Raw genomic sequence first — 27,230 nt, 5'->3', positions numbered from 1 at the left:
TCAAAATGGCAACCATATCAGTGCCTGTCTTAGTTTAGAGGGGAGGTGATTCCAAGGGAAAAGGGTCATTACCCCAAAGGATCTCCCCCTGGCTGCTGCCAAACGGATTTCTACAGGTTGCAGCACAGCCAGGAGAGCGTGTTTTGATGATTTGGAAAGTGTACACACTCCTGTTTACTCTGCATCCAGTGCACTGTCACCACCAAATTAATCATGCATTTTGTATAGCTTCTCAGGCCCTCAGTTTGGTGATGTTAATGCACAACAAGGAGCTATGGAAAGCTTCCCTAGAAAGATAAGTGGTGGGGTATCCCTGTGCCAAGACAGGCTGCTAGTTGTATAGGCTGAACAGTTCTCAGTGGTGCTTCTGTTTGCTCTGTCAGTCATATGGATGGAGAGGTGACCATCATAATTTTGTAAGCCGGAGAGCTTGTGGTGAATTGGATGAATGAATCCCCCCTTTTTTTTCCTTAACCCGCCCCCCACAACCCAGATCATATTGCAACTTCAAGAGAAATTGTCCTCTTACTTAACTCAATGCATCCAATTTTCTGTAATTGCCTGTAAAACCTATTTGCAATTATTGCAAATCTCCAGCAATTTAGAAAGGCTTACCACCCTGAACTTATCCAAACAGCATTCTGTTTACTGAAAGCAAAGATTTCAGCAAGTGCCCCACTCTTGGTACTTAACTTCCCTGAGGGGTAATACTCTATTCTCCTAATTTCAACCCTTCATTTATTTCTTGCTCTGAAGCCATCACCGGCTCACCTGAAGGATACTGTTATGAGATAAGCTTTAAGGGTAAATTCTGACCAAATCCAAAGCAATTATCCATATTCTAATCTAGAAAAGCCTGTATTTTATCATGGTGTTGCACCTGGTAAAACACTAAATACAGATAAATAATGATTTGAGAGTATTTGCTTTGCTCAAAAAACAGTGGGAGAAGAGAATTATCAGGGAGTGTGGTCAGAACTGCAAACAGAAAGCTGCAGACATACAACTACTATGCAATGGGAGCTGCATTGAATACGATTTGACTGAAAGGATGGCATTGAAAATGATTTATCTGAAGAAAAGGATTGGCCCTACCATGCAGCAGGATTTTTAAAACAATCACCATCTATTTATATTTCACATAATGTCAGGACAGTCTTTAAGTAGTAGAATGAAGCAACCTGTTTAAGGGTGCTACCATTGGGGAGGGGAAAGTTAATAGTTGGCCAATGGCCACACTGGGCATTTGTTCCACTTCAGGCAGCGAAATGCCTTGTGCAATTACTTCCTGAATGCATGCAAACTGGTGGAATGGGTATAAAATTCACCTTGCTCTTGACAATAGAGTCTCTGGGGTTCCTAAACTCAGCTTCCTCATTTCCCCCCATTAAGGTGAATGTCGGGTTTTATGGTATTCTCCCATGGAAGTCAAGGGAGCTGCAATAAGGCATCCCTGAGATGGGGGCAAGGTCTGTCCCTGCCCAAAATGGCCCCAGGGCCTTGGATGCCAGGGTCCCTCCTCAAACTGGAAATGCTTTTCTTTAAAGGATCTTAGCGGTTCCCAGGATTGCATCTCTGCATTGCAAGATGTTAGTCAAGATGACCCTTTGGGTTCCTCCCATCTCTAAAATTCTGCAATTCTGTACTTTGGAAGGGGGAGAGTAATAACTTGGAAGGAATTTGTATTGACTGCTCTTGTAATTTGAATGAGCAAATAGAAAAGAGAGCTCTCCTTCTCTCCCTGGTCTTCCCCCTCCAGTTCTGCCACAGTGTCTGATTTACAGCAAGTGATTTACGATGACTGTGGCTATGTGCTTTACTTATTTCCTAACTAAATTGCAGTGTCAATTGGTGGGATTAGGCATCTGTGTCTTCTCTGCTCTTTCAGAGGCTTTTGCTGTGAAGCTCACCCTGGGATTCTTTTTGAGCAGATTAATGGAGGAGCCCTTTGTGGCTACTGCCAGATAGGGCCTGCAGACTGGGGCTGAGAATAGGATTTCAACTCATCAAAACTGTCTGGGATTAGGAAAACAGCCTCCTTCTCCCAGGTGCTGTCTGTGTGTCATTTTTTGAAATACAGGCCGAAAACACATGCCCAAACACTCTAAGCAGAGATAAGGCTTTGCACAATAACAGAAAATAAATCTCTAAAACCTCTTAGGCCCTTGGTCCTGTTTTTTTTTAAAAAAAGAAAATAGGGAAAGGTATTTAAAGTGGAGGCTTACATTTTATACTGTTCTTAGCCAGTTCTTAGCATTATATGACGGGCTGCGACTGCAACCTTGCTTGTTGTTTTTGGACTCATCTAGAATAGTTTTTGCACCCATCACTTAGTGTACTGTCCTCATCGCATTGGCTTGGCATGGAAGTATTATGGGAACAAGATAAGAGATGTAATTCCTGTCTAAATGATAAGAAAAAGGTCATTGTATCAAATTTGACATGGGAAGGGGGCGATATTTTGGAAAACATAATTATGTGCTTATCACAAAAAACTAAAAATCCATTAAACAAAGTGCATGGTAGTAAAAATTAGGAAGCATAATTTATAAGCTGTTGATTTAGTTCGTAGTGGGCCTGGGGTGAAGCCATTTACTCCATTGATTTTACTATTTGGTAAAAGAGTCCTCCCCACAACCCAAGATGGGGTTGGGGATGCTTTCAAATGGAAAGGAACAGAGAAGGTCCATACAGAAAACAGCTCCTTTTTGGATTCTGTATATAGTAACATCCCCGGTGCACCTGAATGCATGTGATCCATAAATGACACCCGTCATTCATGCCCTAGTCGCACTGAAATTTGATCTCTGTAATGAACTCTTCTTGGAACTGCCTTTGAAGACAATTCAGAAACTTCATCTGGTTCATAATTTCGCTGCTGCTTGGCACCTGCAGATTAGATAATATTATCCATGTGTGAAGCCATATTCACAGACACATATTTGCATTCAGCCTCAATTCAAAGTACTGGTGCTGAACTTTAAAGCCTAATTCAAGGAGCAGTGATGTGTCTCTGTCTGTCTCTCTTTCTGTGTATGTGCATGAACCACTCCATCTAAAGTGGAATCCATTGAAACAGATGTGAGTGATTTTATCCACAAAGTGCCTTGCAAATAAGTCACAGCAAGCCTCTGAAGGTTCCAGCAAACCATCCCAGGGCTTAGCATATAATAAGCTCTTTATCACCCAGGAAATCTCTGCAGGCAAAGACTAAGCAGACACAATAGCGTTGTGCTCAAATAAGACATGTGGGTAGAACGTGCATATGGGGGGGCACGCACCACCTCCACTGTCCCTGTGAGCCCCTCAATTTCTTGTGTTGAGTGGGAAGTTCTTAAAGTGGAGTCTAAGCGCTTTCAGCATAACGTGCTTAGAATCCTCCATACAACTGGGAAGGTTCTCCACTGCAGGAAGGTAAGTTCATACATGAAGAACCACACGTTTGACCTTCCCATCCAACATGAGGCAGTCGGGTTGGAGCAGTGGGAATGGTGATGTTGGGGGCACAGCTGGTGAGCACATTCTCATGCCTCCTCCACACGGTATGCTCACACTTGCTCTTTGATCACATGAACAGTGCTATAGATGTCTTTGTCACCATGCACACCATACATATCAACCACATTTCAAGCCCATGGCTTTCTCCAAAGAATCCTGGGAACCATGGTTTATTAAGGGTGCAGGGAATTGTAGTTCTGTGAGGATTCTTTGAGGGAAGCCATGCACTTAAAAGGTATGGTGCGGCTGTGACAGTGAGACAGTATTCCTTCAAGTGTGATCTAACCTGCAGTTGGAGTCAGACCGAGTCTTCAGACTGAGTCTTCCTTCAATAACATCTTGTATGGCAAACCTAGAGCTTTGTAGCCCCTAAACTCTCTAGGAAGAAAACAGTCCCTAGTTTGTGGTGGCAAAAAATCTGGGAGTGATTATATTTACATTGTGTCATTTTCCCAGTTGAGCAGTGTCATAAATAATAGCTGACCATGCCGATATAAAATTTCCGGAGGACAGTCAGGGAACTATCTACTCCCTCTGGATAGACTGTTTACTCCAGCACCAGTACATTTCCACAGCTGGTGTTTGAAGCCAAGTATGCATGACATTAGCCACAATTCTGTGGTGTCTTGAGAAATATCCCTCTCTGATGTGCTCTCCCTCAAACAGCTCCATCCAACTTGAACACATAAGCCATGGTTAAGCTGAGGTGTGTACATTTCAGACAGCCATTGCACAATGAACTGGGGTTTGGTGTGGAGAAACAAATCAGGTGAAGACATTCCTGATGTTTGCACAGCAACATAAGAATACCACTTGAAACACAGCAGGGAGAAGTGAGTTTCAGAGACTGCTCATGTGTACATTGCCTGAATATACTGTATGAAAGCAGGTTTAGAGAGACAGGTAATATGGAAGAATCTACCACTTCCAATTATTTACTTTACTTATTTAGATGGACAAGCAATTTATATTCTGCCTTTCTAATGCCTGCTGTTGCTAATGATTAAATTTATATTGTGATCTTTCACCAAAGGGCAGCAAATTTGTCAATACTAAAATGATACAGTTAAAACTTCTCACAGCAGTGAAAGACAACCTTCTAGAAACAGTGCATAACTATGATAGGTAACAGTGTTCTTAAACAGTAGTGTTTATCTTTCTAACCGAAGTTTTAAAGCCTCTTCTCCAGCATCCAGCACTTTTGATGGAAACCAGGTGTGTTCCCTGACTGAAGACCCACAGCCTATTCCCCAGCTGCAGTAGAAATGCACCCTCTCCACTTTACCTCTACTGGGAAGGGTCAGATAAGAAGCTCCCTCTAGCATGGTAGAGTCTGGCCCTCTTATTATGACAAAATAAAATCCTCATGCAGGCATCAGATTTAAATTAAATCACGAGAGAAGGGGCAGTGGGGGCAAGTGAAAGCGCTCTCCTTCACCCCATTGCCATTGGATTTGTGGAAGGCAATTGTCTGCTGCCTCATATTTTTCCTAATGGTAGGCTGGCCTTGTTTTGTGTATCCATGAGGTTCCCTGCTTATTTTAGACCCCCTTCTGTTCCAGGGTTCTTAAATGTTTGGGTGACCTCCACAGATACAAAAGGCTTTCAGTGTGGATCTTTCACCCTGGCTTTTGACACTTGAGATGTCTATTTTTAGTACCTACCTTACCTTTGTAATTTTAGGTTGTTTCAAACTGTTTTTAGTATTGTGTAATATTGTGTTCTAATATTAATGTTTTAATTGTTGTAACTTGCCCTGGAATCTTTGGGTGAATAATAATAATTACAATATTGGAGGCTACAGAGATTATCCTCGACATCCCTTTGCATTATTCTTTAGCCTATGTGAAGTCGGTCCAGATACAGGACATGGATGGACTGTGTAAGAAGACGTTTTGGAAAATCTTGACAGATCATGACACAGCAGCACTGAGGAGGAAGTGATGTCTACAGTATGCAAATGTTGAATCTGCAGAATGTTGCAATGCCTTTTTAACACCCCTAATAATAAAATGGATGCATATGCCTTCAATTTGCAATCTTCAAAGACTGTGAAACCAATGTACTTATATGGAAGAAGCTCCTATTGGGCTGTGTAGAGACTTTTGAAGAAACATGTATTGGATTAAGCTGCACAGTGCTTTGACAAGTTTCAAATTAGCTTTTTTATCCCTCTAGATTGCACAGGCCATATGCCACAGCAAATAGTTTTGCACACTGAAAAGTGGGTCAGGAAACTCAGCTCTAAATTATTATTGTCTGGGGCATTTATCTTTGATATTTTTTCAATGGGGACATATTTCCCCAACCCAGGTTGCATCTGCTTTTGATTAGGAATGAGTTCATACCTTCGCTTTCCATACCTTCCAGGCATCGCTCAGTGCCTTTAGTATTCCCGTAATTATTAAATCCTTTCTGGCAGCTTTATTAGGCTTTATCTGTTCAACTACATCTATGACTTTTGATGGTTCTATTAGGTTTGTCCTCCACCACCCTCTTTCTTTCTTTCTTTCTTTCTTTCTTTCTGCATCTTATTGTTTGCAGTTTTTGTCACTTGCTGAAGAAGTCCCATACTTCAATGGTTTTAAAATATAGACCCCACCTTTTAAATCAACATGGTAAGATGAGATACCAAATTATGCATTTAAAAGCAATAATCCAGATTTGATCAACAGTCCTATGATATTCCACTTATTGTGGTGTGAGCTACAGCTTCTAGATCTTGAATTTCTCTCTCTCCCTCTCTCCCTCTCTCCCTCCCTCCCTCCCTCCCTCCCTCCCTCTCTCTCTCACACACAGAGGAATTTGCAAGTAAAACACCTTTTATGTGATCCTGGTAACATTAAAGATGAGCTCTATCTGGATTATCACACTGCCGTTGTAAAAATTAATTAGATATCAGAACTTTGCCACTGGAAGATCATCCCACATTACCAGTCTTCTCAATTTAATTTCTCATTTTCAAAATCACATTTTCTATTAACACAGAAACAGCTTTATATTTTATCTTTACTGTAGCCAACTGAGGCAGGCACCATTGTTCCTTTTTTATACACGAGAAATTGAGGTTGGAGGCGGTCATTTGCCAATACTTATCCAGCAAATCACCGTGATGACTCAGGATTTGAAACTGAGTCTTCCATTTCCAAGACTGATAGATGGGTTTTCAGTTGCTCAATATGCTTAGTCAAGACAGTCTGTGTTCCTGTTGTTTCATTGGAGCTAGAAGTAGGTTGAATTAGCCAACCCTTCAGCAACATCCTGTACATGTGGTCAGAAACATTCTTGCCTGTGTCACAATTTTCTTTGGTACGAGCATAACACTGCACGACTGACAGCATTTAAAAGATCACATTGATGCACTCACTTTTATGGAATTTATAGAATTCAATTCAACGGGAAAGTGGGCTAGCTTTATTTCTTGATACTTTTAATCTTTCTTTCTTTCTTTCTTTCTTTCTTTCTTTCTTATAATTATATGCAACGGTGTAGCCAGCAGAAATACATAATATACTTTAGGACAGTAGGATAGCTCAGTTGCTAAAAGCATGAGGCTCTTAATCTTAGGGTCCCACATTGAGCCCCACATTGGGGAAAAGATTCCTGCATTACAGGGGTTTGGACCCTCATGTTCCCTTCCAACTCTACAATTCTATGATTCTAATACACAGGATACACACGTACACTTTTCTTTCTTTCTGAAGCTTTCACTGGTTGATGTAAATTGGTCTGCAGCAGGGATGGTTGTCCTAGGAACACAGGCTGCTGCCTTATACCGCATAAGACAAGTGGTGGTTCAGTATAGTAGCTGGCTCAGTATTGTCTACACTGAGTGGAAACAGCTCCCCAGGACTTCAGATAGCCCTCTCTCCCACTCCTACCTGGAGGTGCCGGGGATTGAACTGCAGACATACTGCATGCAAAGTAGATGCTCTACCACAGAGCTACAGCTCTCCCTGTATGTTGTGAAACTGAGTGAGGCTGATCCTAAAAGGTGGCCTCACTCAGCCTCACCCCATGGCTTGTCTTTTTATCCTTCAGGTTTTTAAGGCAGGGGTTGGGAACCTTTCTCAGCTGTGTTCCCTTGTAAGCAATCTTTGGGAGCTGCTGGTAGTACAAGCTGATACATTTTTCTATGTACCAGATTTGCACAAAAGAGCAGTAAAAAAAATGTGTGGGTGCTACCCCAAGCAAGGACACCTATAAGTCAATTGTGGGTGTGCATGCAGGTATTTGTTTACTTGTGTGTATGCACCTTTCATATGTGAAATGCAAGGTTTTTCCCCAATAATTTTTTTATTAAAGTTTGAAAGAAAATATATAAAGGTTACTATCCAATATCTTTTTATCAAAGATAATAGAAGCTGATCTAAATAAAAGCACAAACCAAAAGGAGGAAAAGAAAAGAAAAGGTGAGAAAAAGGAAAAGGGGAAAAAGGAAAGGAAGAAAAGAAGAAAATGTGAACTTCTGATTCTTCATCTGTCAGCTACATATAGAAAATTATTCAAAAGATCCACTCCAAGATAACACCCAACAATTTCATTTACTATAAACCAATATTTTATTCAATCCTCAAACCCAGATATTATAGGTTCATTTTCTTTTTCTTTGCAAAAAGTCTATAAGGAGTTCCCAATCTTTACTAAATATTAACAATGATTTATCACTGATTAAGCACGTCACCTTTGCCATCTCAGCTAAGTCCAATAATTGTAACAATCATTCCTCTACAAGTTTTTCAATATAGCAAATTTGCACCAATGAGCAATAATGTTAAAAATCCAGACAATCATTTGAAATTATTGGCATGAGAGGCTGCTTCTTCATTTCCTTTCTGCTTTCCTTTTCTTGCCTCCTGTACTTGCATGGGCACATTTTATTTTTTGCTTTTAATACAGTTGCTTTGTGGAACTGCCATTCTGCACAAAAAGTGGTTTTAATTATAAAGATAAAGCAACTGGTGGGAAAGGATGCAGTACACGGAAATGCCGTATCTAGCAGGTGGTGCAGTCAGTAAAGCAGCACTACGCTTTTTTTGGGGGGGGGGGGAACCACACAATGTGCTTCAGTACATCCACTGTCATGTAATGTGCAATTTTATATCAGACTTTCTCCCCTTACTGGATTATCTGTGAGGGGGGGTGGGAGGTAAGTGGGAGGTACCACTGAGGAAGAAGACACCACGTGTAAACCACAAAAGAGAATACTGACCTAAGCAGCTTCAACGTCACATCAAACTCCAGTCTGGATGAGGCCTTCCTCTAAAATGTGGGATCATTCACATTACCGTAAATTCCTGTTGGAGCAAAATGAGATGGAGGTGCGTTGGGACTATGTATATACCAAATATTAGCTTTCTAACACTTCTACCAAAAGTATCCTGACATTGTTGATACCCCGAGTAACGAATGATTTTGCTCAGATAGATGTCATGTTTCAAGAGGGATACAGATCAATGTTTCCGTAGCCCCATTTTAAAAAAAAAATTCTCCCACACATCCAATAAGCTGCTGGGAAAATGTGGCAGAACCTGCAAGAGCCAAAATGAGGAGGAAGAGGGATGGGGAAAGTGGGGGAAGGGGAGGACAAAGGAGCACATCTTAGAGCTCACTCCCTAAGAATAGGTCCCATTGCATTTAATGAGAATTATTTCTGAGTAGGCACACATATGCTTGGATCTTTTTGGACCACAACCCCATTCGTTTTTGGATCTCATTAAAAACTTTGTCCCAGTGCTCTCTTGCAGCAGTAAACACTATGGTGGGAAAGTGACTCTTTCTCTTATTTTCAAAGCAGGGCTGTGTCAAAACAATTGATTCTGTGCATAAAAAAAAACATTTTCTTGTTTTTATTTTGCAGACATTTTAAATTATATTCAAAGCCCATTGACTTTGGTGGGTTTAAAATGCTTTCCTTGGACTGAGGCCATTCTGCTTCCCTTACACCAGCATGGTTGATTGAATGAATTATTGTGAGGGTGTCATAAGATATTTTATTGTCACTTCACACTATACATTTAAAGTGCATTCTAAATAAATCCCTGTCCTACAAAGAATCATGGGAACTGTAGTTTTGGGTGCTGGAAGTTGTAGTCCTGTGAAGGATAAACTACATCTCCCACTATTCTTTTTTTGTGGGGGCGCGGGGTGGTGGTGGGGAGTGTACTTTGAATAAATGGTGTGTCTGCATTCTGCAGCCATAGATAAAACTTTGAATAGGCTCAGTTTTTTTGTTCTCCCTTTGGATGCTAACTTTACTGTGTCGTCCCCCCCCCCCCCTTTCTCCCAAGATCAACTCACGGTTAGTTTTGAGCAATTTATACACAACCTGTCCTTTGAAATGAAGAAGGTCTTTCACTCTCAATTCAGTTTCTAGGAGGAAAAATACTTTTCCTGCTGCGTGTCTCACCCACCCACTCCGGTCATCCCCCCCACCCCAATACGTCTATGCTAGGGAATCCCACTAACCTAAGAAAGCAAAGCGCTCGGATATATGAGCTCTGAGTATCCTCTAATCTGGGCGACAATCTCATTTCACAAGTAGCGGAGGGGAGTCATCTCCATGAGTTTGAACCTGCGTCCTCAGGGGAGGAAAAAAAGTGGGGAGGAGGAAGTTTCTCAGGAAAAGGAAGGAGGGGGGAGACCCTCGTTGAGCCGAATAAGAATGATTAAGAGAAGACTTCGTTGCCTTCCACCCACCTAAAGTCGATAGCACTCCAGCGGACTGGCTGAGGCGGAACTATATAAGCCAGGTGTATGGCAGCCAATTCCGACGGCTGCGACGCGACGCCCAGGACGCAGTTTTTACGGATCGCAGACCAGCCTCCAAGCGGGGAAGTCGCAGGACCGAAGAGGCAACTTTGGCACGGTAAAGTCCTTTCCTCGCCCCTGAAAAGACTCACGGCAGGCTTTAGGCAGGTCTCTCAACGTTGTTGTGAATGGACGGGGGCCCCTTGAGTATTACTGAGGGTTTACTAGGGTTTACTGGGTTTACTAGGGTCTACTAGTATATTTCTGCTTGAAATGAATCAGGGTGCCCTCGGGGGTGGGAGGAATGAAGGAACAGTGAAATCGCTTCCCAGGCGATGCACCTGCCAAGGAGGAAGGTGAATGGAAGAAGTTTGCATTTGTGCAGACGCTACGACCACCGGGTGGGTGGGTGTTTCTGTGTTTTTCCCCCCGTTAGATTTTCCCCCCAAAGACAACACTGGGTGAAAGGGAGTTGGAAGAGACAGAACCCAAAGAAGTGGGTTTGTGAATAACTGAATTAATATTCTCCCTTCCTTAATCCTAATTGTTCGCTATATTTGGAGAGCTTACTTAGGGGGATAAAGTACCGAGCTTGGAAGCCCGAGTCCCTTCGTGGTCGGGTTTCCAATCTCTTCTCTCTTTTTCCGAGGGGCTCTAAAACATGGGTGTCCTCGGGAAGGTAGCCCAGGGCCCCACTCAGCAGAATGGGCAGGGCTGGATTTAAAGCGGTAGAGGTATGGGTGGGTGTAGGCGTAAGACCACCCAAATCAGAGCTTGAAGAAAAACCCCACCCTATAAAGACAGATTACGAATCCAAATATTGTAGTTGCCGTCGATGATAGAGGCGGAGGGATATTAAACCTGCAATTTTGCGAACACTTCGACCAAGCCCCATTTTATTCCCTAGGGTTTATTTTCGAGTAGACAAGCATAGGATTACACTGTAAAAAAAAAGAAAAAAGAAAAGGAACGACCAAGGAATTTTCCGGAAGGGCTAAAAAAAATGAGAATATAGTATTTCGCGATGCAAAAGATTTTAGCTGTGTTTGAGGGAGAGAGAAAGAGAGACTTTGGCTTCTGAATATAATTTTGGGTTAAGGGTGTAATTTCTTAATAGGTTTGAACAGAGATGCTTAAAAATCGAAGTCAGGTTGCTGCTTCCAAGTCCTGGAGTTAGATTTTGAACAGCACCTCGGACGAATCCTCCATGTCTTGGGTGCCCATTCTAGAAAAGATGTCAAATTACAAATCCTTTCAAAGTGCCATATTCCATGGTGGGGGAAATCAATAAACTGGGGTAGAAAATCCAGGCGTTGTGCAGTGTTGAAAACAAACAAACAAATAACTAGCCCGCCCCATAGAATCACTTTCGAGGTGCGCGCAACGTTGGTGCAACGGCGCGCCCCGGAGAGAGATAACCCGAGCAATGTGTGTGTGTGTGTGATATTTGATCACAGACCTAAAGATCCGGGTAAGAAATAAGCAGATACTCCTACAAATTCATTCACAAATTCTCCTTCGGGAGAGGGGAGTCGGGGGGAGCCCCCCGCACCCTACTTGGCGCCCCCCTGCTCCGAGTGAAAACTCGTCCGTCGAGCGCTTTAAAGCCCCAGGAGCGCTTGGGAAAGAAAGCCAGGCAAATCCCGCCTAAAGCCCCGCGGATCGCGAAATGCGTGGCCTGCTTAATGCCCTCCTCATAATCCGTGTCTATAAATGTGCCCTAAAGGGCTCCGGGGTCTAAAAGGGAAGCCGCGGCAGGGGCGGCGGCGGCCTGATGGTGGGCGGGGTCGCGGCGGCGGGACCAGCCCCAAGAGCCCCTCCCTCCTCCTCCTCCCGCTCCGCCTGGTGTTCCTTCTCCTCCTCCCTTCACACGCCGGGCACAGACCCGAGCGCGAAGCGAGCGTCCGGGCTGGCAACTGGCTGGGCCCCCGCTGGGACTATTAGCGGAGCGCGCGCCCGGGGAGCTGGCCTGACACCTCTCGCAGCGGCCAAGCCGAGAGGCGCGAGGGCTCCAGCCTCTGGGAAGCAGCCTCCGCCGCCGCCGCCGCGCGGACGCCCTACTTTCTCTCCCCGGCGCGGCAACCGCGACACGTGCCTTTGGCGCGCCCGCAAGCAGCAGCGACCAACCCGCCGCCCAGAGCGGCCTCGCGCTCGCGGGGCTCGGCGTGTCGTCCCTCCGCTCGAGCCCCAGGCTGCGCGGCCAGTGCCAGCCCCACGATGAGGCGGGAGCTGAGGGCGGGAAGGGGCAGCAGCAGCAGCAGGAGCTAACTGCCGAGCGCTGCCTCCGCCGCCTCGCTCTCTTTCCCCTCAGGAGGCCGAGAGATGCAAGGGGCCAAGCCATGCCGCCGCCGCCGCCGCCGCCGCTACCACGCGCTGCCTGCCCTCTTCTTTTTCCTGCTTTTCACCTCAGGACGGGCGCCCAGAGTCGAGGGCGCCGCCGCCGCCAAGAACAAGACCCGGGACCTCCAGAGCCCGGCGGCGGCGGACAGGAAGGCGCTGCTGGAACTCTTGCTCAAAGCCCTTCGCGAGAGGGGCAGCGGCCACAGCCGCCCTCAGTACCAGGCGCCTTTTCACCCCTTGGGGGCGGAACGGGTCATCGCTCGGCGCTACACGACCGGCGGCGCCCTTTACTCCTCCGCCTCGGTGGATCGAGAAGCCAGAGTGATCTCGTCGTCGTCGTCGTCGTCGTCGTCCTCCTCCAGGGAGCGAGCGGGCGCGCAGGCACCCAGGTTCTTCACCTCTTCCCGGCATTCAGGTAAGCGGAGAACAGCCTAACCCCTAACGGGTCTCACCCTTCCTGCCCCATCGCAGCTTGAGTCAGAGCTCCTTTGCAGGGGGCAGGGGAAAGAACACGACTGCCGCTGTCCATGTGCAAAGCGCCACCCCCTCCCTCAACCCAGTTCCTAGCTGGGACTGAGATCTCAAGGCTTGGATTCCAGGTAAGCTTGAATGAGCCTCCGCCTTCCCTTGGTGATGCGCGCCTCCTCAGCTACCTTCTGCTTCCCTCATCCCTAGTAGTTTCGCATAGTAAAGGAGAAGGCTTTAAAATAGGACCATCCCTGCTCACCGCTCTTACATTGATGCAGCGGGCATCGTTTGAACTCAGGACAGAAGGTTTACCCTCTGGTTTACTTTGACCTAATGACTTCGAAATGACTTTATTGAAATCAGTGCTACTTTTAACTTTACTTCCAGATGACTGTTAGAAATAGGATCCGGTTGGTAAACAGCCAGGCTGACTTGGTGCTTCCCAAACATATTGCAAGTGGTAGCTGGGTTTTAGGCCATTTTAAAATGCAAATTAACCTGTTGATTTGCTTACTGTCGCTCATGGTTTCAGTGTTGCTGCTCCAGCTGTTCTGACAAGCCTTATTTCTCTGGCTGGCTCTCCACAGCCCTGGTTTTGTTGTGTCTAGTACAGAGCGTGGTGCTTGATCCTCGGCAGATCTCCCTAACTTTCCCTGCCTTGTCCTGAAAAGTTCCAGGGTATGCAAGGCTCATTCACTTTCAGGCTTTCCAAGTGCCTATTGAACTGTTAATTGGTACAGGTCTTCTGAGGCTAAAACCTCAAGGCACCAGCCTTCCAGCTTTATGTACATAGCAGCCGGAGTTCCAGGAGAGTCTGCTGTTGTCTTTCATTGTGGAGGCAAATAGACCCCAAAGAAATCCTTTTTGCAATCATAAAGGAGAAGCAACACCGGCTCTTGGCATTTCTGTTCTCTGTGTTCCCTGGCAGAAGGCACCAATCTTCTGCACTGGCTTAGTTTTTAAAAGGTGGAGGTTTCTTTCATGTGTTCTCAGATCATAACCTGGCCCCTGTCATTTATTACTCCCATTTTGCTTCTGGCTCCACATTGATCAAGATAAAAAATGTACAGTATCTGTTGTTTAGAAAGTGTGTGTTTCCACCCAACTATTCTGGTTACTCTTTTTAACACTGAGAAAGAGGCAAAGCCTTCCTAAACAACTATAGTTAACATTTTTAGGGACAAAACACAGTTGACACCAACCCACCACATTCCTGGATTTTTAGACAGAGGAAGTGATTAAGTAAGTACTTAGTTTTAGTGGTGACTTTTGTCAAACTTTTCCATCTTGATAATTTCTTTTCCAGCCTAAGTGGCTGGAAGTGGAGAGTGATGGTTTGCAAATAAAAGAGACACAATGCACAGAATGCTAGGTGTACCCAAGTCCCACTAAAATACATCAAATGAAGGCAGTGGATTTGATCCAACGGATGGCTTGTGTAAACTGAAGGAGCTCCTGCTCACCAGACAAGGCTGTCCTTATTTTTGCTGGTCGCCTCTAGCTGTGACCACCCCATGTCTCATATCACACCATTCCTAAGGGTCTTTGGATGTCAGGATCGGGAGGCTGCAATGAGATGGAGGCAACAAACTCCATCTGGAGTTCATAGGACCCAGCATAGAATGATTTATGTGATGTTTTGCTTCAGTTCTGACTCATCGGAACTTACATGAGTCTGTCTTTGGATTGTACCCGAAGACAATAGTCATTTTCTTTCCCAAGAGCTGCATCTACACGAGGACAAAACTGTGTGAGTTCAGTTGTACATTGTATAGTCGTCAATGCATAACTAATATATCTGGTCTGTACAATGCCTTTGGGAAGTTTTCTGTCAGATGCAAGCAAGTGAGCCACTCAATCTGCACTCTAGACAAGGTGCTTTGGCAGTACAGTGGTACCTTGGGTTACAGACGCTTCAGGTTACAGACTCCGCTAACCCAGAAATAGTACCTCGGGTTAAGAACTTTGCTTCAGGATGAGAACAGAAATCGTGTGGCAGCAGCGGGAGGCCCCATTAGCTAAAGTGGTACCTCAGGTTAAGAACAGTTTCAGGTTAAGAATGGACCACCAGAACAAATTAAGTTCTTAATCTGAGGTACCACTGTACCTTCATGGTGTCTAGACTAGGGTTGGTGTTAAAATATTCCATGCCAATGTGCTCTTGTCTTAAAAGATATTCTTGCATCTCAACCATTTCTCCTGCTTCTTGCAGCACTGCGGCTCCAGATAGTAGAGGTGCAGCCACCGATGTAAATTTAAAAATCGATGCACATTTTAATTACATATACTTATTCCACCTTTTTTATTTCTAAAGTAATTTAATTATTGTTAAATTCCCAGATATGTTCAACAGATACAGAAGAGTTTGTTTTTAAGTGATATAAAACTCATTAAAGTTTTTCTTTTCTGGAGATAAACTATAGAGAAGCTAACACAACTTACACTTTCATGGCCTTATGCAGTTTACACAAAGATGGCTGAATTTGTATATTTTGCTAATACAGGGAAATATTAAAAAATCTCATGATATTCTAAGATACCATGCTCAGAAAAGCACATTTCCCTTCCCAGTAAGACCAAGGCCCTCTGACACCGCTTTTACCATTATGCTTGGCATGAAGCTGCTACTCAAGAGCCACAGCATTCAAGTACAATTTGACAAATGTTACGTAAGTTTAGTCATAAATTACCACTATCATCTGGTAGAATATTTTCTGCAAACACACACACAATATCACAGAAATGGTTACGTCCAAATATGAAATTTTATGTAACAACCTATCGCTGAAGGAATGCTCAGTTTCAATTGCCAATAAATTGCCTTTTCTTTTTACTTATTCCACATTTTTAGTTGATTACACATTATCTACTCTCTGTGCCTTTTAGTTTGTCTTTTTTCTGATATAATATCAGAAAAATAGTAACAGACATAATCAGCTTGTCGAGCTAAATTAGCATAACCATGGCATGAAGAAACTATGGATTTTGACAGTTATTTGTGAGTTATTACAATTGAGATTAGAAGCCATTGTTTTTAAACAACTTCCATTATTTTCTATGCGAAGATTTCAGGCTACAATAAGAAATTACAACAATTGGCCATTGATTAAGAACAATTCATTAGATCGTTGGGCTTTCTAGAAACTTTTCTCCATGGAAAACACAATACATTATGGTAATCTGTCCTTTTATGAACCAACAAAAAGACTTTAAAAATAGTTATTTTCTGTGGACTCGGCTTCTGCTATTGATTGAGTTTGGAGCACTTTAGAATTCATTTTCAATTCTTGCTGGAGCAGTCAGTTCAACCACCATTTTCCTTTATCCCCATGTCTGCCAAAATGCCAGGAATACAGTCAGTGCAGTCTACCGTATTTTTTGCTCTATAGGACGCACAGGACCATAGGATGCACCTTGTTTTAGAGGGGGATAACAAGAAAAAAAATTCTCCCCCTCTCTGCCCAGCGCCCCTTCAGCGAAGCGGCAGGAGGTGCTGCCCAGAGAGGGGGAGAATTTCCCCCCCTTGTTCTCCCCCTCTAAGACAAGGGGCCATTCAAGGTGCGTTCAGTCGCCTTCAGGCGGCTACCTTGGAAGCCTGGAGAGCGAGAGGGGTCGGTGCGCACCAACCCCTCTCGCTCTCCAGGCTTCAGGTTCCTTTCGACCTGCTCTTTGGGGCTGGCGGGGGGAAGCCCACCGCTAGCCCCAAAGAGCAGGTCGGGGAGCAGCGGAAAGGTGCGAAGCCTTCCCGCTGCTCCGCGAGCTTCTCGAGGCTGCCGGGGAAGCCCAGGGCTATGGCTTCTTTAGCCCCGCGCACCCTCTCCCGGCTGGAGAGGGTGCGCGGGGCTTCTTTAGCCCCACGCCATCTCTCTGGCAGGGAGAGGCTGCATGTGATTATGGCAATACCCCCACCTCCCGCAAAAGCCCACAGGAGCCGTGACCCTTTAAGGAGCACGCGGCTCTTGCGGGCTTTTCTACTAGGAGGGAGAAGGGACTGACTGGCCGCGTCAGTCCCTTCTCCCTCCTGAGGAAAAGCCCGCAAGAGCCGCGCGGAGCTTGTGTGCAGCTTTCGGGGGTTTTCCTGCCTGCTTCCCCCCCTGCATTCGCTCCATAGGACGCACACACATTTCCCCTTCATTTTTGGAGGGGAAAAAGTGTGTCCTATAGAGCGAAAAATACGGTATGTTCTCAATGGAGTTAGGATCTGATAACCAAAGAGAGAACCTTATGGACAATTATCATGGCAGTCTGAATGGCATAAAAGTAGTTTTCATTCCATTGGTACCACATTTCAAGAAAGCAAATTCGGCTATTAATATTTTATCCTAACATGGTTGGTGGAAGGGCACAACCCCCCGCCCCCGCCGCCCAAGATGTCAAATTCCATAAAATAACACAGAGGTGGATTTAGGGGCGCATGACTGATTTCCTCGCACTGGGTGCAGAGCTTAGGGGCACCACAACTATTATGTAGAATGGAAAGGGGGAGGTGGGGGGGATTTTGGCTTTTCACAGGGCAATGCTCAAATTTGAGGTCCCAAGGTCTGCCACTGGTTAACACAGTGGCGTAGCGTGGGGGGTGCAGGGGGGGGCGGCTGCACCGGGCGCAACATCTGGGGGTTAGCGTTAGGGATAGGGTTAGGGGGCGCAAATCTACGGGTTAGGGGGCGCAAATTACTTGCCTTGCCCCGGGTGCTGACAACCCACGCTACGCCACTGGGTTAACATATCTTAAAGTGATCACATTTTCACAGAGTAGTATCCAGTCTTGCAGCCCGCTGCACCCTGGTGCAAACTAGAATGTTTGGGGATCCTCTGGAGCAAATTTAGAGGGGGCATAGGAGGCTGCAGAGTGGAGGGGAAACTGCTGAGAATTGCCACTCTGGCTTTTTTTGCTGACAAATAAATTCCATTTGCAGACAGACAACATTGGACACCACCTATATGTACAGTATTACACTGGGTTTCTAATTTCATTCCATTTAACTTTAGAATTGTTCTGGAATGTTTACTGATCTCATGCTTTTATCTTCAAATAGCACACGTTCAACCTTTTTTTGTTTTGTTTTAAAGAAAGGACTACTTGGATATATAGTGGGTACTAGAAAAGCCTTCAGTAAAAGATTGTGAGTGGCATAAATCTGAAACCACTATTTTATTCTTTAATCAAAGTTTATGTTGGAGCAGCTAAATGAACTCCTGTAATGTGACCTTTTCATGTACATCAGGGGCTCCCCTTCAGGTGGTCCATGGCATGTCTTTGGATTTGTGACTGAAGACCACAAGTGGTGCATCCATTGCATTAAATATCTGTACAGTATTGATTTTTAATTGTATTTTTATTGCTTCTTTTATTTCTTTTCTTTTATTGCAGTTTGAATTCCACAGAATTCAAAGAAGCAATAAAAATAAAATAAAAAGCCACAATTTTGTTTGCTCATTGACCTCTCAGCTCCACCTTTCTAACTGGTCCTATGCATGAAACAAGTAGCATACCTGAGGAAGCTACAGCAGAGGCCCTGGATTTCAGTTTTCTACATGTCAACCTAAATTTTGGTTCTAGAACCACATTTTATTTGTTCCTGTCAGTGATGTTGACATGTGGAATGACTGCTGATGCCTCCCTAGCTTTATCTGCCAACCTATCTAGATGAAGTATGATATCTGTTACCTTCATGCCTGGCATGCAGGAACATCATTGTGCCATCTCCATGGCCATGACAAATCCAACTGTCTGTTTCCATTATAATCAGATCACTAACTATCAGTAGAACCTGGGTCCCTGGTGGTGGATTCCTGGCACAAGAGGATAGTTGTTTGTTCCCTCATGAATAGTTCCTCTCTGATTCTCATTCTCTGTGACAATAGAGTCCATGGTAGTGAAATGCTTTTGGCATGTCTTTAAAGACCCCATCCACAAACTTCTCTGCCTCTCTGTTTCTCCAGGTTGACTACTTTGGTCTTAAGGGATCAAACTTGTTCCCTGAGAGGCAAGAATTCATTGCACTAATTACACTCTCAAGGCTTCTGTTCAGCAGGTACATGTGCCATTTTGTGCAACACATGTGATACAATGGCTTTTTGTTGTTCACTTGGGAATTTGTAATATTACATTTTTAATTGTAATATTAAAATGGGAAAGAGTGGATTGTCTGTACCGTTGCTAAACTCACCCTGTTGCTAAACTCACACAGGTGCCCTATTTGCTTGTTTGTTTTTCTTTGATACTTTTTCTCAGTGGGTTTGAGGCATTTTCTCATCGGGGGTTTCCTCTCCTGCAGTTTATCTTGCTTGCATGATTCCTTGCTCCTCTGCCTCACCCGATTGTATGACATACCTTAACGACAATATGCAACAAAATCCTTTGTTTTCGAAAACAATGAAGAATTTTGTGGTACTTTAAAGACTAGCACATCTGGTATGAGATAACCTGGTATGGATGGGAGTGCAATTCATCATATGCAACACTTCATCACAGATCTGATGAAGTAGACTCTTGTTTATGAAATCTAATGCTACAACAAATCTGTTAGTCTTTAACTGTATATAGTTGGTGGACTTACTATGCCATACTTCATTGCCCATTCCTGCCAACATGAATTCTAGCAAGCGTAGTATTTTTCATCCTCTTTATTCATTGACCAGAAAGTTTTTTAAAAACAAAAACAAAAAGTTCTTCTCACAGTAAGTTGAAGACATTTCCATTCCAAAGCAACAAAGCCTTCTTGGTGTGCTTGGTTGATATTTCTGACTCTGGATGGAACTGCCTTCAGTTCACTCTGATAAGCTATCTCATTTGCCACATTTCCTGTAAAAATAGTGGGCCTATGCATGATCAGAGGTCTCGACTGCACAGAGCTGAAAACTTGGGGAAAGCCCTCTGCATTTGCAGAAATGCTTGGCTGCCATATCCTTCCCATCCCATCACCACTCATAAGTTTGGGGAAAATATAATAAAGGAGATGGTTATAGAAATTGGCAGATGAAAGAGCTGGTGGGTCTTGTCATGCATTGGAGAATTTTTATCATAAGCTGAATACTTTTCTAAGCATTCTCAAGGCTTGGGGAAAACCCAAACCAATTCTGAATTGATTGAAATGATTAATTGCATGTGGATGTCCCACCAATGAAGTATTAAGTTTCATGTATTAAGTACAATTAACTATAAGAATTGTAAAGCATGGTGTATTCTGAAGTTTGCTATTCTGTGAGTGTATAGTTATACTTCTTAGGTTCCTTAGTTACTCTTCATTTTCCCTGATGACTCTCTTAAATTAATAGCCCTAAAACCACAGAGGTGGTTTCTACTTGATAGAAAATGTGAGAAGGTAATCACATGTTTTAGAAAAAGGAGCACAAATGTATATTCTTTTGATGCTTGAACCACAGCACCTGTTGTTTTTCTTGAATTCCCATAGTATGAGTCTTATTAAATAGTTATTGAGTTGCTTCTTGCTTTGATTTCCCCTTACTATGACTGAGACCTAATTTATTTGCCCTACTTTTATAATGTCAGTTTCGAACTGTGGGGCTGACATGCTATCCCTCATTTCACTGGCAAACATCCCAGTCCAGCAAAATATACTACAAGCAAGCATAGCAGATACTAATTGGACTAATGGCTTCAAACTAAATCTCTCACAGTTCAGTTCCTAAATAAGCAACTGACCCAATATGTGTAGGTTTCTTGCTGATAGAAGGTTTTAAATTGAGAGAAAACATAACATTTTTCATCATCTGATATGCTGGACAGTGGTTTGCATAAATAAATGCATCAATCATCCTTTATTTCTCTTGCCTTTCTGACTCTGCTCTAACTTCGTTTGTTGTTATTTTTGCCTCCTCTGTGTCTCATATCCTCAGGGGTAGCTTGGGGGGCATGGGAAGCTGCAGTGAGTTGGGGAAACAGCAAAAAATTGGGAGCCCCACCTTGCACAAGCAGAAATGCTTAGTGCTTACTCAAAGCCACCACTGGATACAACCCAATAATAGTAGCCTTAATAATAATATGAAACATTTGGACCATAAGGTCCGTTGCTCAAATTACAAGGGAACCAGAAGGAGCTTGGGTCACTTAACTTTTGTGGAGACTTACTTAGTTACCGTTCACCATTTATGGGGTGGGTGGTTGATGATTTGATTAACATTGGAATAAGCAATAACCACTGAGTGCAAATGCACTTGCACTGGATACTAGAGTCTCAAGGCAGAGAAAATGAAACAGATGCAAAACAAAGTGTTATTAAATGTCACATACAATTTTGGGCACTGGGTGCCAGTGACTACATCAAAAGATACAGTGATAACAGGGGTGTGGAAATAGATTCAGGCAGTAATATGTGCCTTTGAAACAGGAGATATAATCAGAGCAGCAGCCAGATATGCATTCATGGATTGCACTTCCTCACTTGGATTTTATGCAAAGGAAAAACAGTTATTGGAGTAATAGAATTCTGATGATCCCATACTTCACTCTCCCTCTGCCCCATTGGTTTCATGTAGATGAGAGGTGGGTAATCATTTGGCTACATGGGCAAGATCCTTATCAAGATCTGCCTCCTAGGTCAAATTTGATATGTGTATAGTGTCTTTCTGGCATCTGTATCGGGGGGACAAGGGAGGAGTGTACCTTTGGGGGTGAAGTCAAACTGTTGGAAGGTTGAAGTGCCTGCTGTGGCTGTAGAGACTGATACAGTAAAGACATGTTTTGTTGCTGGTGGGACAGATGAAGGCATCTGGTTGTGCTGCTACAGATGCCCTATGGTATTTCTTCACTCTTCCCAGTGGTCGTACACTGTGGTTTGCAAGCCTCCCTGCACTGCCATTTAAAGCTTTCGGTTGCAAAGGCTTAAAAAGGAAGTGGAAGGAACCAAAGTCTTCCCATGCTTCCATTTCAGGCCTCCAGAATCAGGAACTCATAGGGAGTGGAGAAACTTGTAGAATACTTTAAAATAGCCCCTATGCTCTCATTTGATCCTCCAGAAGCTCAAACAGGAGTATAGGGGCTACATTACTTTGTGGAAGCCTCTTTAAAGCATCTGTCACATGCAAGGTGCTTCAAAGGGTGCATTTGCACAGGGCTTTTATCCTCACTCAGTAGATGACAGCCTGTGCAGGATTAAATCCTGTCCTTCTGCCCATCATCTGATGGGCAGGGTGGCATGGGTTCTGGAAAAAGGTCTCACAAGCCCAATTGGATCCACTGGTGAGCCAAGACTGGCCCATGGGCTAGAGGTTCTCAACCTCAGTGTACATGTTAAAAGGCATGGGGGACAAAATTAAAGCTAAAAAGTCTTCTCTCATGGAAAGGATGAAAAAATTGATTATTACCACCACCACCACCACCACCACTGTTACTACTACTATTAATTGCTTATACCCCTCCCACCCAATTGGGATGCCCCAGCTGCTCTGGGCAGCTTCCAACATAAGATAAGCACAGTGAGACATCAGACATTACAAACTTCCTAATACAGGGAGTAAGGGAAACGGGTGGCGTTGTGGGTTAAACCACAGAGCCTAGGACTTGCCAATCAGAAGGTCGGCGGTTCGAATCCCTGCAACGGGGTGAGCTGCCATTGCTCGGTCCCGGCTCCTGTCAACCTAGCAGTTCAAAAGCACGTCAAAGTGCAAGTAGATAAATAGGTACCTCTCTGGCGGGAAGGTAAATGGCATTTCCTTGCGCTGCTCTGGTTCGCCAGAAGCGGCTTAGTCATGCTGGCCACATGACCCGGAAGCTGTACGCCAGCTCCCTCGGCCAATAAAGCGAGATGAGGGCTGCAACCCCAGAGTCGGCCATGACTGGACCTAATGGTCGGGGTCCCTTTACCTTTACCTAATACAGGGAGTAAGTAACCTGGGGAAAAGTACAATAAAACCTGGTGGGAAATAGAGATGTGCTTTGGATATGGATGAATTCCAAGCCAAGGCAGGGTGCTTCTGAGAGATTTTGAGTTTGTCTGAGATGAAGCAGGATTTGTGCAAAGCTGCATAAGTCAAAGCAGGGACCCTTGAAATGCCTTGTTGTGCCTCAGCAAGCCATACATAAAAAGCAATTAGTAAATGTCTCCAAGATTACCATATAAGGGAAAGACCAAGCTATGGCGGGAGGAGGGAAAGGGAGCCGCTTTGCAAAATTAAAAGACTTGTCTCTAGCTTAAGAAAAATTACAGGATCAAGAAGGTGGAATTAGCTTGTAATGAGAGGGAATGATTTTGCCCACTCCAGAATCACCTATACAGCCTGCCTAGCACAAAAGCCCTGGGTCTTATCTGTCTGCAGTTTGGCAAGTGTCTTACTCTAGGGTATCTCTCCCTATCTCTTCAACTTTTTAGACCAATTGCCCGGAAAATACTATGGAAGTTTAAGATATTTCTATTTATAAATCCAGAAACTATAATGGTTGCAATTTCAGGAAAATTACTACAGTTATCCTTCTAAAATTTGTCAGGATTCATGTGCTCAGAATATGTGACTTTGCCTGCAAATTTCATCCAATTCTATCCTAAAATAAAAATATCATATGGGAATTTTCTTTTTCATTTGTCCGTAATTTGGTAAGCTTTATCTGGGTGGGTGAAAATACAAGAGCTTGACATTGCTATTGAATTCTGGAAAAGTTACAGATATTTTTGGATTTGCCAGTAGTGAATGGAGGTGGGTGTGGAGAGAAATGAAGTAGACATAGACTGAACTTGAGTCAAAATCAAGCGGCTAACAAAACACCACAGGCCATGGTGGACTGTTTCCCAACACACCAATGTGAGATCTGAATTTTGTGATCAGTGTGTAGCCCATGGACAAATAATTTTGAAGGGCAAGGTATGCTTTTTACAATACATGGAAATTAATTAGGCCCAATCAATATGTAGAGAAATAAGTGATGGACTGATGAATAATTTCATACCAGATTTGCGGTTGAGCAGAGGCCCTTGCTATTGAACATTTGCTTTCAGGTCATCAGTTTGAATAAATCTATCTTAGAAGAAGGCCGATGAACAAACTGTTGAATGAGCAAAATCAAAACATTGATTTTACTCAGTGCTTTAGATATGAACAAACATGTAAGAGTGACAGGCCTCTCTGCCTTAAGGCATTTTAATCTGATTAAGAGAATGGCAATAAACAAAGAATAGAAAATGATCAAATAGAATAAGGGTTGTATCATCACGAGGCCACCCTTATGTTTTTGGTGACTGTATCTACTGATGTATGCTTATCAGTGATGGTATTCTTGCAACATGTTCAATTAAGTTTGGAATGAAATAAGCAGCAATGTAGATTATTGTGTTAGAAAGTTTTCTAGAAAAGGAATAGTATAGGGATGGACTTAAGGGACTAAATTATTTTGAGAAGATGATAAACGTCTGGTTTAAATGTACAGTAACATGTTATTAAGCTGAGCTACACATGAGACATGAGCCTGTGCACTCCATTCACACACTGCCTGTACCCTTCTCTCCATGCCATGATTTAAGACTCGTACAGATGATAAGTAATGGCCTTCTGTTATGGCCAAACTGGGCCAACTAGAAACTGACACCAGCTCATGTTTTCAAAGACTGGTTTGATCTGAATTTGGCAACCATGGTTCCCAGTTTAGACGTCAAAAGGAACTATGGTTACTCACTCTAGCAATCACCATGGGTTATGAAGTTGGTTTGTTTAGAATAACTGTAGTTTGAGATAATCCATTATCTCATATATGATGAAACAACAAGGGAAAGTCAAAAGCATTTCAACTTTTATTATTTACTGGGTGAGAGGAGGACAGGAAAGCACTCACGTGATGCCAAACCATGACTTAGTGTTATATCTCAACATGAGCATTATGTCTAAATTGGGCCACTGTACTTTTCTGGTGTCATTGTATCTGGGTATTTCCATGACTAGTGCAGTGTAAATGCACAGGAAAAATGCAAAAAGTAGATAGCAAATACAAAGACCTATGTAGTTTTATGGAAGTATAGGTTCAAAGTTGAGACCACAGAAATAGGAATAAAACAATAAAAATATTTCCTTTTTAGGGTTACTTTTTTGTTTTAGTTATGTCCTGCAGTTTTTAAATAGTGGATGAGTCCTAAGCATTTAGAACAAAAGCAAAACAATTAAAGCTGTTTAGTGTTTGTACTAAAGGTAAAGGTAAAGGTACCCCTGCCCGTACGGGCCAGTCGTGTCCGACTCTAGGGTTGCGTGCTCATCTCGCTCTATAGGCCGTGAGCCGGCGCCGTCTGAAGACACTTCTGGGTCACGTGGCCAGTGTGACGAAGCTGCAGCTGGTGAGCCAGCACCAGTGCAGCACACGGAAACGCCGTTTACCTTCCCGCTATAAAGCGGTACCTATTTATCTACTTACACTTAAGAGTGCTTTCGAACTGCTAGGTGGGCAGGAGCTGGGACCGAATGACGGGAGCTCACCCCTCCGCAGGGATTCGAACCGCTGACTCATACGATCAGCAAGTCCTAGGCACTGAGGTTTTACCCACAGCGCCACCCGTGTACCTAGTGTTTGTACTAGATGGTTATTAATCAAGATGCTCCTAGAACAAAGGACTTCTATGAAAAAGCTGTCCCTCCCTCCTTTGGAAGGAAGGGTGGGATGTAAATTGAATTAATAATTTTGGGCAGTAGTCAACTAAGTTTAACTCAGAGTTGACCCATTGGAATGAATGAAAATGTGTAAGCCCATTAATTTCAGTGGGTTTATTCTGAGTAAAAGTTAGTGGTTTGGAAATGTGACAAAATGCATATTTTTGTCATGTCATAGCAAAAAAGTAAAAGGTAAAATAATAAAATAGCAATAACTATAGTACAGATATGTAAACTGTAGATGTCGTCCTGGGAACTTTGCAAAAGGGTTTGTATCACTTTACTAAATCAGATTTCTGAACTGGAAACATTTATTTGTAGACCAGGGGTCACCAACCTTTTTGGACCAGTGAATGCTTGGTCTTTAGCTCTGGAACAGCAGAAGACATACATGAACCTCTTAACAATGTTTTTACATTTGCCTTCTTGGGGATTGGGAGGGCAGGTCTTTAACACCCACCTACACCTATTGTGTAGTAGTATTTGCAGAAAATCACCTATAAGGGACTACCTAATCGTAGACAAAACCATCACAGGAAAGATGCATCCTAGTTGCTAGGGGAAAAGGAAGGGCAAAGTGGAGATTCTAAGCACTAGAAAATAAGACAGATTCAGGAAAAGTGCACTAAAAGGGAGGGAAAAGCATAGGACCCTGGGGATTACTATTGCCTGGTGTCCAAACAACTAACTTTTCATTTATGGCTCTGATTTCACTTACTGGCTAAGAACACTAACAAGCAGAAGCAGCAAGTCTAGTTCATTTCACAGAAATTGCTTAGAAGGGCACCTGTAAATTGTTCTCCATGACTTTCCTTCAAGGAGGGCTAGAGACTTGCTTTCTCTTTTAAATGAAAGTTCAGAGTTTGGAGTCCTTTCTGGGATGCCGATGATGGTTTTCATGAGTGCAGTGAATGTCACTGGATTGGTGACATTTTCTGGCTGCTTCCCTTCGTATTCCTGCCCGGTGGTCCTTAGAGATGGAGTACACAGTCAGCTCAAGTTTTACATCTGTTCCTAAACCACTAACCACAGGGAAGGAAAAATAAAATTAAATGTACCTCCACATGGAGAATTTCTGGTAGATTCCAGATGCCCTTCTGGTAGAAGGGTTCTATCATAGCCTATCTTTCTAAATGATGGTATACACAGGGAGTTCAGACATTCAGTCCCTCGCCTTCATCCCTATTGTATCACAAAATGGTTCATAAGTGCAAATCAATGCTTTCTAATGCAGATAGGCTTCAAGGAACTCTTTGATATTTTTAATCACAGAAGTGCAGCTGTAATCCCTCCTAATTCATTCTATAGGGCTACAAACAATTATTGTTATTGTTATAAAAATAATAATATGTAAGCAGCTTTAATAATAATATCAGTGGGTATTATAATATATGCTCATAGTTTGAGCATATTCACTATTACCAACCAAGCCTGCATGACCTCTGGATCATATATTACACATATACACACATATCACTGTGGAGTTGATATTTCAAGGTTTTAGGCTGCTAACTAGAGCATGTCACAGGGAAGCAGAGCTATAATTTTATTACTAGGGACAATTAGCAAAAACCCACTGAGTCTCAATT

At 43.4% G+C, this 27,230-nt stretch overlaps 1 protein-coding gene across 2 annotated transcripts in view; it reads left to right on the top strand.

The window, feature by feature from the left end:
* The first annotated feature begins 10,050 nt into the window (after positions 1-10,050).
* ALKAL1 (ALK and LTK ligand 1) overlaps positions 10,051-27,230 on the top strand; it is a 36,502-nt gene continuing 19,322 nt past the window's right edge. Inside the window, exons 1-2 of one of the 2 annotated variants that reach the window (XM_079983412.1) lie at positions 10,051-10,366; positions 12,560-13,003. In XM_079983412.1, coding sequence (XP_079839538.1) covers positions 10,255-10,366; positions 12,560-13,003 — 556 coding nt within the window. In that variant the 5' untranslated portion in view covers positions 10,051-10,254. The remainder of the gene's footprint in view (positions 10,367-12,559; positions 13,004-27,230) is intronic. The other variant, XM_079983411.1, reaches the window with a different exon arrangement.

This window comes from Podarcis cretensis, assembly GCF_951804945.1.
Source record: "Podarcis cretensis genome assembly, chromosome: 7".
Classification (NCBI taxonomy): domain Eukaryota; kingdom Metazoa; phylum Chordata; class Lepidosauria; order Squamata; family Lacertidae; genus Podarcis; species Podarcis cretensis.
Note: the sequence above shows the minus strand (reverse complement) of the source record. Positions and strands in the feature narration are given on the sequence as shown.